The sequence below is a fragment of the Xiphias gladius genome, chromosome 13 (genome assembly GCF_016859285.1).
Source record: "Xiphias gladius isolate SHS-SW01 ecotype Sanya breed wild chromosome 13, ASM1685928v1, whole genome shotgun sequence".
Classification (NCBI taxonomy): domain Eukaryota; kingdom Metazoa; phylum Chordata; class Actinopteri; order Istiophoriformes; family Xiphiidae; genus Xiphias; species Xiphias gladius.
The window spans coordinates 14,516,821-14,530,618 of NC_053412.1; the positions used below are offsets into that span (position 1 = coordinate 14,516,821).

The following is a 13,798-nucleotide window of genomic DNA, read 5'->3' on the forward strand; positions in this document are numbered from 1 at the left end:
ACGTGGTGTAGTTTACCGCATGTCACAGGTCTATGAGATGGGTCTAATACAATCTTGGTTGTATTCTGTTGTCCTTGTCTCATGTTATCCTTGTGTGTTCCTTGAGAGCTACTTTGTAAAGTGTGTTTGATGTGAGTGCTATTAACAAAATTTTATTTATTTACAGGTGCATGTTGTGTACTAAGTTTAATACAGGTCGCTATAAATAGCCATCCATAATGGTCACATGTACTGATGGCTGTTACGGTTTTGTTCAAGAACCTCACACTGTCTGTTAATTTGCACTTTTTATTTGCTCTTCATTGTAGATCAGGCTTGTGCATGTGTAGCCAGTTGCACAGTGAGTGAGATTTGTAAAACAAAACCAAATGCTGACGTATCAGAACTTTATGCCTCTCACTGCATGTACTGGTTTACAGTACAAATTAGGCTCGTTTGACTTTAACATAAATTGTTCTATTTATACATTCCACACAAGAACAACAGGAAAGTAGCTTTTACAAACAAGTCAGCACCTGTTATTCCAAGCCTTCTCTTTGTGTTCTGTACGGGTCTTAGTGCCTGTATTAACTGTACATGTATATGGGGAGATGCTGTGTGCTGCTGTGATGTCTGAGTTTCTCTTGAATGCCCAAGACAAATTTTTCCTAAGGGAGACAATAAAGGCTAATCCTAATCCTATTGTTAGCACAAATAAAGCAAATTGGATTTTGCACTTTTAAAAATGAAACCCTTCCCTTCCATTTTTAGATTTTCAATTTTAAAACATGATATCACAGTGACAGGATTGATTCATAGTAGTAAATATGATTACTGAATGATATAACACTTTTAATAATAACATGAAACTTCAACTAATCTGGATTTGAAGTATCGATATTCATGTAAATTCCTACAATATGTTTCAAGTTCTGGATTCCCCACTGCTGCTTCTTTGATTTCAGTTTTATGCAATCAGTAAAGTGGTTCCCCATCCTTCACTTAGCATTTAAAATAGCTGATCACTGAAATTTACAGTATATTAAAGGCTGCATCCAAATGACAGCAGTGCTATTCTACAATACTGAAAAATTTTAAATTATGCGAGATTTCCCAGGGACTGCTAACAGAGGTTCAACTATAACTTTATACATCATATTCTTAAAGTATTCAGACCCCTTTAATTTTTTTCACATTTTGTTATGTTGCAGCCTTATGCTAATATAAAAAACAAATAATTATTTTCCCTTATCGGTACACTCATCGAAAAAACAGAATTTTTTGGAAATTTATTAAAAAAGAAAAACTGAAATATTACATTGAGGTCCTGTGTGGACAAGGGAGAAATTTGCAGAAGAACAACCATTAGTAAGTGTCACGTCTACTTTTTCTCCAGGCATGACACTTAGAATTTAGGCCAAACAGTTCAATCTTGGTTTCATCAGACCAGAGAATCTTGTTTCTCAGAGTCTGAGAGTCCTTTAGTTGCTTTTTTGCAAACTTTCAATGAGGAGAGGCTTCCGTCTGGCCACTCTGCCATAAAGCCCAGATCGGTTGAGTGCTGCATCAATGGTTGTCCTTCTGAAAGTGTCTCCCATCTCTTCCAGTCATCTATGTAGGGTATTTTTAAGACCTTAGAAGGTCTTTTGAAGACCTTACATAGACAGGTGTGTGCCTTTCCAAATCATGTCCAATCAACTGAATTTACCACAGGTGGATTCCAATCAAGGTGAGTAACATCTCAAAGATAATCAAGAGAAATAGGAGGCACCTGAGCTAAATTTCAAGTGTCATAGCACAGGGTCAGAATAATTATGTTAATGTGATTTTTCAGTTTTTCCTTTTTAATAAATTTTTTCGATTTGTCATTATGGGGTTTTGAGTGTAGAGTAATGGGGGGGAAGAATATAGATTTTTTTAATTTTAGCATAAGGCTGCACTGTAACAAAATGTAGAAAAAAGTGAAGGGATTTGAATACTTTTTGAGAACACTGTAGCTTTGATTGTCTACTTTCATTAGAATGTTGACTCATCTCTGTACATCAAACATCAGTGGAGTACATATACATAACACGGCACCATGTGACCCCTCAGGGTAAAATCCAATGCCTGATCTTTGCCATAAAGACATGATTTTTCTGATTATGAGGGTCTGTGAACCCAGCTGAAATGTAGCAGGACACCACTCAGACAGGTTCCTCTCATGGGCAGCCGCTCATTGTAGAGGCATCCTTATTGAACTCCTGTCCACAGCCAGCAGCGCTGTTTGCAGCCAAACAAAGCCTGGATCCTCTCCAAATCGCAGTAAGCAGGCATTGGCTGCTGTCATCTCGCCACAACAAGCTCCTCTAAAGGGGTTGACTATGTCTGTGTTAGTGGGACAGTTGTTTTTGAGACAATAGCAAAGGTTTGTGTACGTATTGGTACACACCAAAAACACACAGTTTGCAGCTCTGGCTTCACCCCACATCCCATTTGTCCTGTCTCATTCACCTGCGCTGATTCGGGTACACAGCAAATCCAGATTCTGCTGGCTCTGATGAATCTTTCATGTGTTTGGGTGCAGCCCTGAGGACAGGTTGTAAATCTTCCATGGCACCATTTGAAGCGTGGGATGAGCAGGTGCTGCGTCTCCTCAGTTTCACCCAGAGGGAAGTAAAGCCAGTAGACCAGCCGGCTTTGCTGGGAACCAACTTTGTCTAAAACAGTCTGAAGAACTGGTATAGCTCTTCCATCTTTATTTAAAACAAGGCTGTTTATTCCTTCAGTACAAGTAAAGAAGTGGTATTTTAAAGAGTGGTATGACCTTAAAAATCTGCTCTGAGTCAAATGTCATGGGCTTTCTTTTGAAAAGAAAACTCAGTATCCAAAAGGGAGAAATGTGTATTTGTTATTTTCTGGTTTTACGACAAGGCCCCTGAAATATGTCATGCAGAATGCAGTTATTTCTTTGTCTACACAGACAGAAATTATTTGCATACAGAAAATCAAATAATCTGAATGTCTATGGGAATTCAGTCCATAGTCTGCTCCCTCAAATCCAATTTGCCATTGTCTTTAGACATTGTGCAAAGCCTGAGGAGGAACTTGGCAATGTATTTTCCAGGTCATTCAGGTCACTTGGTTTTGTAGTCCAATTTTAAAAGTTGAAAATAGTTTTATTTCAGAGGAGAGAGGTGTTGCTTTGATCAGCAGTCAAGCAGCACAGAGCCACTATCTTAGAGTCCACACCCTTTTTTCCTGGGAGGTGTGTCATTGATTTGAGGGTGTATGTACATTTAAAGATGAATGATGAATGATGGCTGCTGAATGCTGACTTCAGCTGCATTGGGTTAAGAAAATTAGATTGGGCTGTGAATTAAGTTTCAGTCTCATATAAATACTGGTCATGCTATGTTATTTTTGTGCTTGTGCTATGTTACGTCAAGTCATTTTCCACCTAACTTAGTGAGGCAGCGTGTCTGTCGCAACTAACAATTATTGTCATGATCCATAAATCTGCTTTTAATTTTTTGGTGAATACATTGTTGTTTAACAATTTTACTGACACTGTTATTATTGTTTTGTCTGCAAAATGGTGAAAAACAGCCATTGCAGTTGTCTGAGAGCCCAAAGTGAAATCTTCAAATGTCTTGATTTGTCTGACCAAACCCCAAAGTTCTTTATATAGTAATATAGTAATAAGAAAAGTAATACAAAACAGAGAAAGCAACAAATCCTAACACCAGTGAAACTACAAATAGAGCATGTTTGACAGCTTGAATTAATCAAAACTGTTAAAACAACTGTTGATTCTGTCAGTCAGCTAATTGCTTGTAAGTGTAGTCATTTTAGCATTATTCTATCACATTGACTCACATGTTATAGGGACACTATGTTAAAAATGTTTTGCTTGGATGTGTTTCCTTGTTCACTCAGTTAATATTTTGTTGTGTTATTGTCAAGGTAAAGTTAAGAAATGTACAACATTACATGAGCAAAAGCAGTGAAATAAACATTAAAAACTGCCCTCAGCAGTGCCAATGTTTGACCTTCGGTCACCAGTAATAGGGAGTTTTCCCATTTTTTCCTGTTAACATCACTGAGTGTAGTTTCTCTGATGTAGTGTGAATTTGGGTTATGAAGGTTTATGTTGGCATGAAAAGGTGGTTAAACTCTTCTCCCTTTAAAATGTTGTTAAAGGGAGTTTCAGTGGATTTATCTCATTACATTTTTATGAGGCTTTGTTGCTCTGTGGCTGGGTGTTTAACAAGCAGAACACCTCTTTGTGTGAAAGCCGCTGTTGGGAAATGGTTTTGGGCCATAGTCAGCAGTCTTCAGCTATTAATGCTGCTGTGGTTTCTTACTGCAGTCAGTTGCGGTAGAAATGTGTGCATTTAACTGTATTCTCTCACAACAACAGTTGGATAAATTCATTTACCAAATGGACTAAGGAATACAATTTTTTAGCCCCATCTCTGTAAACCAAATCACAAATCAGATTACAATCCATCTTGTTTTTTCCATGCGACATGCAAATAAGATTAAGCCCTACTAAAATCCAAAGGGTTTGTGGTGATACACTGTTTGGAACTGCCAGAAAATGTCAAATTTACAGCATCCGAACCTCCTTTACTACCATGGAATCTGGGGAGCTGTGTCCAAAAATATAATTTAAAATGTAACTTTTTGAAACAGACAACACGACAGTCACTCTCATGCAGCAATTGGCCAGATGTGAGAGTACGCAGGGTTTGAGCTCTCAAGTTCCCTTTATCTCTATTTTCACAGCTACTTTTGTCAATTTTCGCTCGTACAATTGAGTGTAACATTTTGAATGCCTTCGATTGGAGACTGTCTGAAAGTGTTCACTGTTATCACAACTGTACAATTCATTGCATCTAGAATACAAAGACAAGCGGAAAACATGGAGCTGTTGGAGAGAGATGGGGGAGGCAGTGTGATGGAGCCAGGAGGAGGCCATAATGGCACGCTTTTTGCTCCCTCCTCAAGGGTCTCAATTCAGAACAGGTATAAACAATATTCCCTTTAGATGTGGTCAGACCAAACATAATATGGCCTTGTTCAGATGAAGCACTTCAGCTGCTATTATCGCAGGAGGGCAAGGCTGTTAACAAATCCTTTACCACCTTGCAGCAGCTTCAAGCCTGATGAAATGTGCATTCACTTTCAGAGGTTTTGCTTTTGTTTCCATTGTTCTCCACCAGCTTGAAACTAAATTAGAACAAAATTTTCTGCTTAAGAGGTGATACTAAATGTAAGTTCCAGGTACTTCTAAGGGGTTGCAGGCAGTACTGTTGATCCTGATTGGTTAAGGAGTTGTGAGAGCACATCACAACATGGATGACTACAACAAACACAACTTCTGGCATCTGCCAGAAATGGGAATACAACACACAGCCAAACAATACTGGTGAAAAATTAAAAAGATGGAACAAGATTATAAAAAAGAATGGGGTTACAATACACAAAATGAGTACACTGAAAACTGCAAAGTGGTTTGCTGTGCTAGAAAAAGGAAGAGAGCAAGAGGAAAAAAGAGAAAATGTAATACCTAAACCTAAAAATACTAAACAAGGCCTGATGTCTTGGATGCAGGATTTGCTCAGAAAACACTAAAACTCTGAATCTAAGTGAACATGAAAATTATTATTACATGAGCGGTTTATTTACAGTATACTAGCTTGCGGCTGCAAGCGACCAATTGGCCTGCACCAGCTCCAGCGGTGCCATGACATTGATGGGAAGTTTCTGGAGTGCGAACATTGAGACCCAAGACGTCCCGTCATGGTTCAAAAATAGTTCCAAAATGAAAGTTGATCCAAAGTTTTGCACATTCCAGCAACATCAAAATATGGCGTTACCATCATCAGGAGGCCTTTTTAGTCATACTGTAAAGGTTTTTGTGTACAGTTTTCATGTTGCAGCTTTATAGATCCTGTATGTCTAGATAAACAATTTAATATTTATTCTAAAACAGTCCAATCTGTGCAGGTCTGACCCAGATGTCTGTAAGAAGTTTTAACAATGCATCAAAGGCTATTCAAGATAATATGCACTCATTTACACCCAAGAACAGAAAGTCTGTTACACTAGCTGTATAAGACACGTGCAGTCATTTTCACAGAAACCTACTGACATGTAACAATATTTTATTTGGATAAACAAAACAGAAAATGATGATCATCAACATTACAGCAGCTCATACAGAATCTATCAATTTGAAATCTTAACCCTTTTAATTCCATCTAAGGCGCTTTGATCCAGTTTCTGCTGACACGCTGCAGTTGGACAATCCTCAGAGGAGCTCTGTAAGGAAAACAGAGGTTTTAATCACTGAACCTTTCATCAGCAAGAATGTTATATATCAAAACATATCATAACATAAAAGTAAACTCTTAAAACAAAACCACCCAATAGCATTGTTTCTGCTCTGTTTCTGTCCTGTTATTTTTGCTGCTTTTCAAGCTCCTAGCTCCTAGCTCCTTCAACTGTGCATGCACAACTCTCATATCCCCTGGTGATCTAGGTGTATTGCGAGGCAGGATGATGCTCCTCACATATCTACATCACTGACACAAAATTGTGAAGATTGTGGATTGTGGTTTCAAGAAAAAGTAAGTTAACCTTTGGAACTTTGGAATTATACGCATTTGTGTATAATTTGTTGTACTATTCGTGTCCACATTGAACGCATCATTCAAACATTCACAGTAGGCTGGAAAAAGCATGGGAATCTCTCAGCTAATGACATCAACAAAAGCTAACTGGAGTCAGGAGTTAGCAAACCTGGAGTCCAGTCAATGAAACCAGATTGGAGGTGTGGGTTAGAGGTGCTTTGACTTATAAGAAACACTCATTGATTTAGAGTTTGCTGTTCACAAGAAGCGTCTGCTGATGTGAACCATGCCTCGCAAAAAAAGAGATCTCAGAAGAATTACCATCAAGAATTTTTGATTTGCATAAAGCGATGAAGGGTTACAAAGTTATCTCTCATTAGTTTAGATATTCATCAGTCTCCAGTCAGACAAACTGCCTATAAATGGTGACAATTTTGTACTGTGGTTACTCTTCCTGGAAGTGGGCACTAAGACGAACCCAAAGGTACAGAACAGAATGTTCAGTGAGGTAAAAAAAAGAAGCCCAGAGTAACAGCTAAAGGCTTAAAGGAACCATTGGAGTTGGTTAACGTCTCTGTTCATGAGTCTACCATATGAATATCATTATGCATGGTTGCATGGAGCATGGTGTCGATGGCAGGACACCTTGGAGGAAGCACCTGCTCTCTAAAAAACATCACTGTGCACCAGAATTTTGCCAAAGAGCACCTAGAGACTCCACAACATTTCTGAGTTTTTGAAGTCAGATGCATGAGGACCATTATTGGATAAGGAAAGGACAACATCATGTGACCGCCTGTTGACAGTCATTTCACAACCAAAACTGGACCGAATGTAACAATCCTTAGGAGACTCTAATACTTACATGTACAAATCTGTATCCCACAGGTGTACATGCAACAGTTAAATAGTAATTTTGATTGATTGTTAAGTTTTTCTTTTTCCTGTGCATTGCAGTTTTTGCTGTCCGACCAAGACCAGTATGGCCAGGGACACCATGTCACCATCTGACCAATGTTTGCTAGTTAATGCCTGTTTCGAAAAACGTAGCACCCACATTCATTTCAAAAAGGCTGTAATGGTGGTAAGGAAGCAGAAGGTTCCAGCTAAAATTACTGGGTCTTCAGAGGAAACATACACTCTGTCTCAGCTTTTGCAGGAACACAATGCAACATCATCTAGAAAGGTGCTAAGCTGGAAGACAGAATATGTTTACATAAAGATTACATTATATGCCCACACCACCCCGACCCCTGCCTTTTTATTACTCAGGGCTGTTTTTACAATTCCACACAACTATGCATATCTTGGAGAGATAGTTGCATTTGCACCTTCCAAGCATCTGTCTAGGCTTTTTCTTAGCTATTGGGTTGCAGTCCATGCAATGTATGTCTATTTCAGTTCATGCATATGAAGCATTTAGCTGGAAATATTTTTTTTTTCTCATTTCTGTAACTTCCATTTATAATCCATCTGAACTATCAAGCCACTGCAATACATTGGTGTCTGTTTTCATCCATTTCAATACAGCGCATGGGAAGCAGATTAAGGGGTCATTTTGCTAGCTCATTGAGTAATTACCAGTTTTAATTGCTCCCAGTCAAGGGAATTAGCAAGAGCCCTCTGTTGTGCACTCTCAGTGTTTCCGCCGTCATTGTTCGACATCCTCCGGTTTCAGGCTTAGTGACATCACAAGTCAATTAGGGTTTGAAGAGACTCGAGGAGGCCTCTTTGTTCTACCTGAGTATTAGAGCAGAGACGTACAAAGGTCCTTCTGGCTTTCTCTGAGACTTAGCTTTTGGTTTCTTCTTTAAAGCTTTAGACTCATTGTATGGCTGTTTCCTTTACTCACACTTAAGTGCTGTTTCCAACCACAAAGTTAAAGCTGTGCTTTAACCCAATAATGAATTCACTATCCATTGTTGTTAATAAAAAAGTAAACAAAGAGGCATTTCATATTCACTTTAAGGGCACTTTGTAGAATAATTAATGCTTAGACAGTGGTCCTCATATCACTGTAAGTCACACTCACCAATGGCCACTGTGCTTGAGTGTTAGAAATCTAAGGCTAAATTATCACAATATGATTTCTGTTATGACCTCTGTCTACACACCAACCAATCAAAATACAGCATGAAAAAAGAATACTGATGTGACATTGTAAGCGCCCATAGACATATACATGTAGATACCACATTTGGTTGTGTATATCTATTGTAATAGATATACACAATAGATATACATTTTTTAATTAATTTAGAAAAAAAAAAAAGCCAGGCTATGGCCAAAGGTTGCCACTGTGTGTTTTTGAGTGTAGCACAGTTTGATGACACAACTTGATGATATGTCTCCACTTCTATATATCTATGTACACCGATCAGCCACAACATTAAAACCAGTTACTGGCTAGTAACTGGTTTCAATGTTGTGGATGATCGGAGTATACAGTCACATCAAAATGATCACAGTGTTATTACTAGGTTTATGACATCACAAGTGTTCCCCTGTAGCTCTCAATGACATCACTAGAGAGCCATTGTAGCTTACTATGACATAAATAGTTCTACTTTAGCTCACAATGGCATCACTTAAGTTATAATTCAGTTCGCAGTGATGTTCTAATGTAGCTCACAATTATGTCAATTGAGTTCTAGTGCAGCACTCAACGACATCACAAGGCTTCAAATGTAACTTACTGTGCCATCAACAGTTCTGCTATTGCTGACAATGGCATCATCAGTGTTCTACTGTAGCACAGCGTGACAGTCAGATACAGTTCTCCTATAACTCTCAGTGGCATCTACTGAATGTTCTGAAAGTTTTACTCTCAGTGGCATTACTAGGCTTCTACTGTAACTCTCAGTGACAGTAACCGTGTTCAACTGTATCTCGTAATGACATTACTGAATTTTTACTTTAGCTCGCAATGACATCACTTGAGTTCTACTGTATCTCTCAATGTCATCACAAGTGATCTACTCTATCTCACAGTGACATCCCTAGGATTCTGTAGTTCACAATGACCACTTATGTTTTACTCTTACTCTCAGTGACATCGACATGTGTTCTAGTGCAGCATGCAGTGACATCACTTTAGTTGTAATGCAGCTAACAATGACATCAGGAGAGTTCTACTGCAGCACTCAGTGACATCAGTTGAGTTCAACCGTGGCTCTCATTGACATCACACGTGTTTTACTTTATCTCACAATGACATCACTAGACTTCTACCAGAGATCTCAGAGACCTTGCTAAAGTTCTACTACAGGTCACAATGGAATCACCACATTTCCACTGTAGTTGTAGTTCTGTAGCTCTTAAGTGACATCACCAGTGTTCTATTGTAGCTCACATTGGCATCATAACAGTTCTACAATAGCTCACAGTTACTTCTCTAGAGTTCTACTGTAACTTACAGTGAGATAACTAGATTTCTACTGTACATCCAAAATTACTAGAGTTCTTCTATAGCTAACAATGGCATTACCAGTGTTCCGGTGTAGCTCACAATAATATCAGTCCAGTTCTGTGGCTCTCACTTACATTCCTAGAGTTCAGCTATAGCTCACAGTGACATTGGAAGAGTTCTACTGCAGCTCCCACTGACAATACTTCTATTCAAACTCTCACTGACATCAGTAGACTTGTACTATAGCTAACAATAACATCACTTAAGTTCTACAGTAGCTCTCAGTAACATAACCAGTGTTGCTTACAATAACTTCACTTTTGTAGCTCTTACTGGCATCACAAGTACTCAGTAGGGAGGTTACTAAGCTTGACTTTTTTAATATCTTTTACCTGCAGGTGTTACATTTACAATTTGCCCAATCCTTTACATAAAACTGTATCTGTTTGTTAACCCCTCTAGTACTGTGCATCAGCTATTGGTCTTTTACTCAACACACAATTACATGAATACCAATATGAATTTTTTTATTTCTTATGTCTCTCTGCTTGAAATACTATTCATGAGAGATTGTTTACGCAGTCCTCCTTTAATTTGCCCAAAAAGAGCTTTTGGATAAAACAGGGAACTCACTCCTCCTTGTGATTTAGAGCCAAGGACACTTCACTTACCTACTTGCCAACAAAACAGTGTTCATATCCAGGAAATGATCTTCCTGCTTTTTCAGCCTCGTTAAATTTTTAATACAATATTCACCTTTGACAACCAGTGAAAATGAAGACTGCTTACGTCCATATTTTTAAGACTCATAAATTGAAGTTTTGCTGTGTAACCTACACTGTGTAGCTGTGCAATGAATACAAGTTAAAAAAAAAAAAAAAAAAACATTGTTAGAAAATGTTAGAAAATGTTAATTAATAGATGTATAAACTTATACATATTCAGTGAATTTCAGGGGTAGATGCTGGCTAAAAGCAAAGCTCACTGGAAAAATGTGGATACTAATGAAACCATTGGTCGAAAGTAATGTAATCTGATGGGATCTTAAATCAGGATCAGTGTTTATTTAACAATCTGAAATTTGCTGTTAACATGTTGTTGAATAATTTAACATTGTGGCCTATAGTTGGTAAACTATTGGTAACACTGCAGCGGTGTGTGTTGCTTTCACACCAAATTAGTTTGTTTAGGCTAGTATGAAAGCTGTAATTTGAACTCTGAATTGGTGGTTTGTAGTTTGAAAGCAAAACCAACCAACCACAGAATGTTGTAATCACAGTAAATATACACATAAGAAGCATTGAAGTGCTGTATAACGTGCAGTCACCAGAATTTGTTTTCCCCACGTGGTTCCATGTAGTTCTGATTATGCAGGATGTGAATCGCCAAAACTGTCCAATGAATGAGGTACCTGGTAGTCCTGATGACTGCGTTTATATCTCTTAGTTTATTTTTAATTAGTAAGTGTGAACATGGACAAGAACTGAAAAGCTACAGATGTGAAAGCAAACTTAAATAAACGTGGAAAAAGATACAAGGTATGAATATAATACTGATGACAGAGAAATATCATAGGAATATCTTTAGCTCATTAAGTCACTAAAACCAGAAATCAGATATGCTCTACAGTGAGTTGCTAAAGGCATATTACAGGAATATTAAGAATGAATGAGAATAGTACACAAGGTCTGAAATGATAAAGATAAGTACTAGGACTAGACTAGACTAAGAGCTAAGCTATTTGAGTACTTTTTTGCAAAGATTTTGTATACTTCTTACATTTTTATGGTGTTCTTCTGAGTAATTTAACATATCTCCTGTTTTCTTGACGAAATTATTGGACATAGTTAAATGTATAGCCAGCGATACAAATCCAATACACTTTTTGTCAAATTCAGCAAATATTTTGCCACAGTCTGCTAGCTGTCCATTCTGTGTGTGCGCTGGAAAAAAAATCTAGTGTTTGTACACAGCTTTGGCTCTGTAAGTAGGAAACAAAAAAAAGTGGATCGGACTGAGCCACCAAACATTATTTGCGCAAATCAGCCACAGGTGGCATTTGTGTTCATACACAGGGCAGGCTTTTGAAACCAGTTGCACTCTGATCTCTGCCTCTTACTCTTCTTCTGCAGGCTACTACACATCCTCGCCCACCAGGAACAGCGCTACACCTTGTTGGTAATGAAACGAAAATAACACTGAGGATAATACCTTGCCAACTTGGTATCAAAATATTAAACTTGCTGTGGCAGACCTCAAATTATTAACCTTGGAATTACATTTTTTTGCCTGTGTAACGTTACTCATCCTGCCCAAGTGCTCTTCTATGGAATTACATCGTAGGAAGAAGAAAATCTAAATAACATCAGAGATATAACCCTGCCATGTTATTTTCTTCCTTATTCTTTTAGAATTTGCAATAAACAATGTTGTTCCATGTATCACTGACGGTAGAGTATATAAGTTATTGTTACCGTTATTGTTGAAGTTACTAGAGATAATGTTATGGATACATAGGCTAAACTACTCCACAACTTTGGCTTAGGCTTTGAAGCCAAATACAAAATATGAATTTTATACAGATTTTTTTTGTTTGTATGAATTTCACCTGAAAAAAACAACATTATTTTCAAACTAATGTTTTAAAACATTATAGTTTACCGGCCCATATCTTGCATTCCCACTACAGGTGTACTCCATGCTTCTTGGCATCTTTTGTCACTTGGTTGTTGTGTTGGTGTACTTCCTCTTTTCAGCAATTGTACTTTAGGACAATGACTACATTGTACAGTTAATTGGCATTTCATGAGCTGTACCACACAACTCCTGAGTGTTAAAATTAAAATGGTGAGTGTCCCTCTATCATATCACAGTAATGATGCCACACTGGGTCGTTTACTTATCCAGGGGTAGGACGGCAAAAGAAAATGAAAGACAACTGTATATCGGTTTGCAGTTGTTACACTTTAAACTCTAACACCAGCCTTACTGCAAAAAACACAGTCATTTCACTTCATCTAATCTGAACATGTGGCTTTTGTTTATTTGAGATTGATCTTTACACCTACACAGTTACCTGAGTAGCTGTATGGGTAAATATCAGTGTCCCTGCTTCCGTGAAGGCTCTCAGTCATCCGGGTCATGGTATTTCTAAATGCTAAGATATGGTGTGGAGTGTGAGTGAACAGTGGAGCTAGGATGGTGGCTAGGTGTTCGGCAATGTTGTAGGTAACCGATTTGAGCCTACTGGTGATGTGTCTGAGCGGGGTTCCATCCTTGTGTATCTTGGGGAGCCCGTGAATGCAAGAGGTGGCTTCCCTGGGGTACAAACGGTAATATAGTGGTCGGTAACAGTAGTCATATATAGTAGTCAGCTTATTACCTTTATCTTATAGCTGCTGGTAGGATCTCATCTCAGTGTCTTATACATGGCCGTGTCCCTGAGGAAACTAGTCACCTTGGCATGATAACCAGCTGTGTTTAGTACCACTTAGCATCTTCCTTTATCGGCCGGCAATATAGTGATGTCACAGTCTTGTTATAACAATGCCAGTGACTTCCTTTCTTGGATGGTGAAGTTGGAAGGCGGTGGTGTCTGATACCTTCAGTGTTTCAGCCTCAGTATCTGCCAAACATCAAAAATTCCCAGAATTTTGCCAACAAGGTTAGAAAAATAAAACTGGATTATTAAATTAAAATAAAACCTACGATGTCACTTCACTCTTCAAATGCATTCCCTGCCCAGAAGCAGTAATGCGGGAATTGGAAGCCTTCAAACAACATATCAATG

At 38.2% G+C, this 13,798-nt stretch overlaps 1 protein-coding gene across 2 annotated transcripts in view; it reads left to right on the forward strand.

The window, feature by feature from the left end:
- LOC120797901 (pseudouridine 5'-phosphatase) overlaps positions 1–13,798 on the forward strand; it is a 46,280-nt gene that overhangs the window by 26,798 nt on the left and 5,684 nt on the right. Inside the window, exon 4 of one of the 2 annotated variants that reach the window (XM_040141667.1) lies at positions 12,141–12,305. The exons of the other annotated variant lie outside the window; for it this stretch is intronic. Coding sequence (XP_039997601.1) covers positions 12,141–12,275 — 135 coding nt within the window. The 3' untranslated portion in view covers positions 12,276–12,305. Of the gene's footprint in view, positions 1–12,140; positions 12,306–13,798 lie in introns of those variants that run through there. 2 annotated transcript variants of the gene reach the window in all.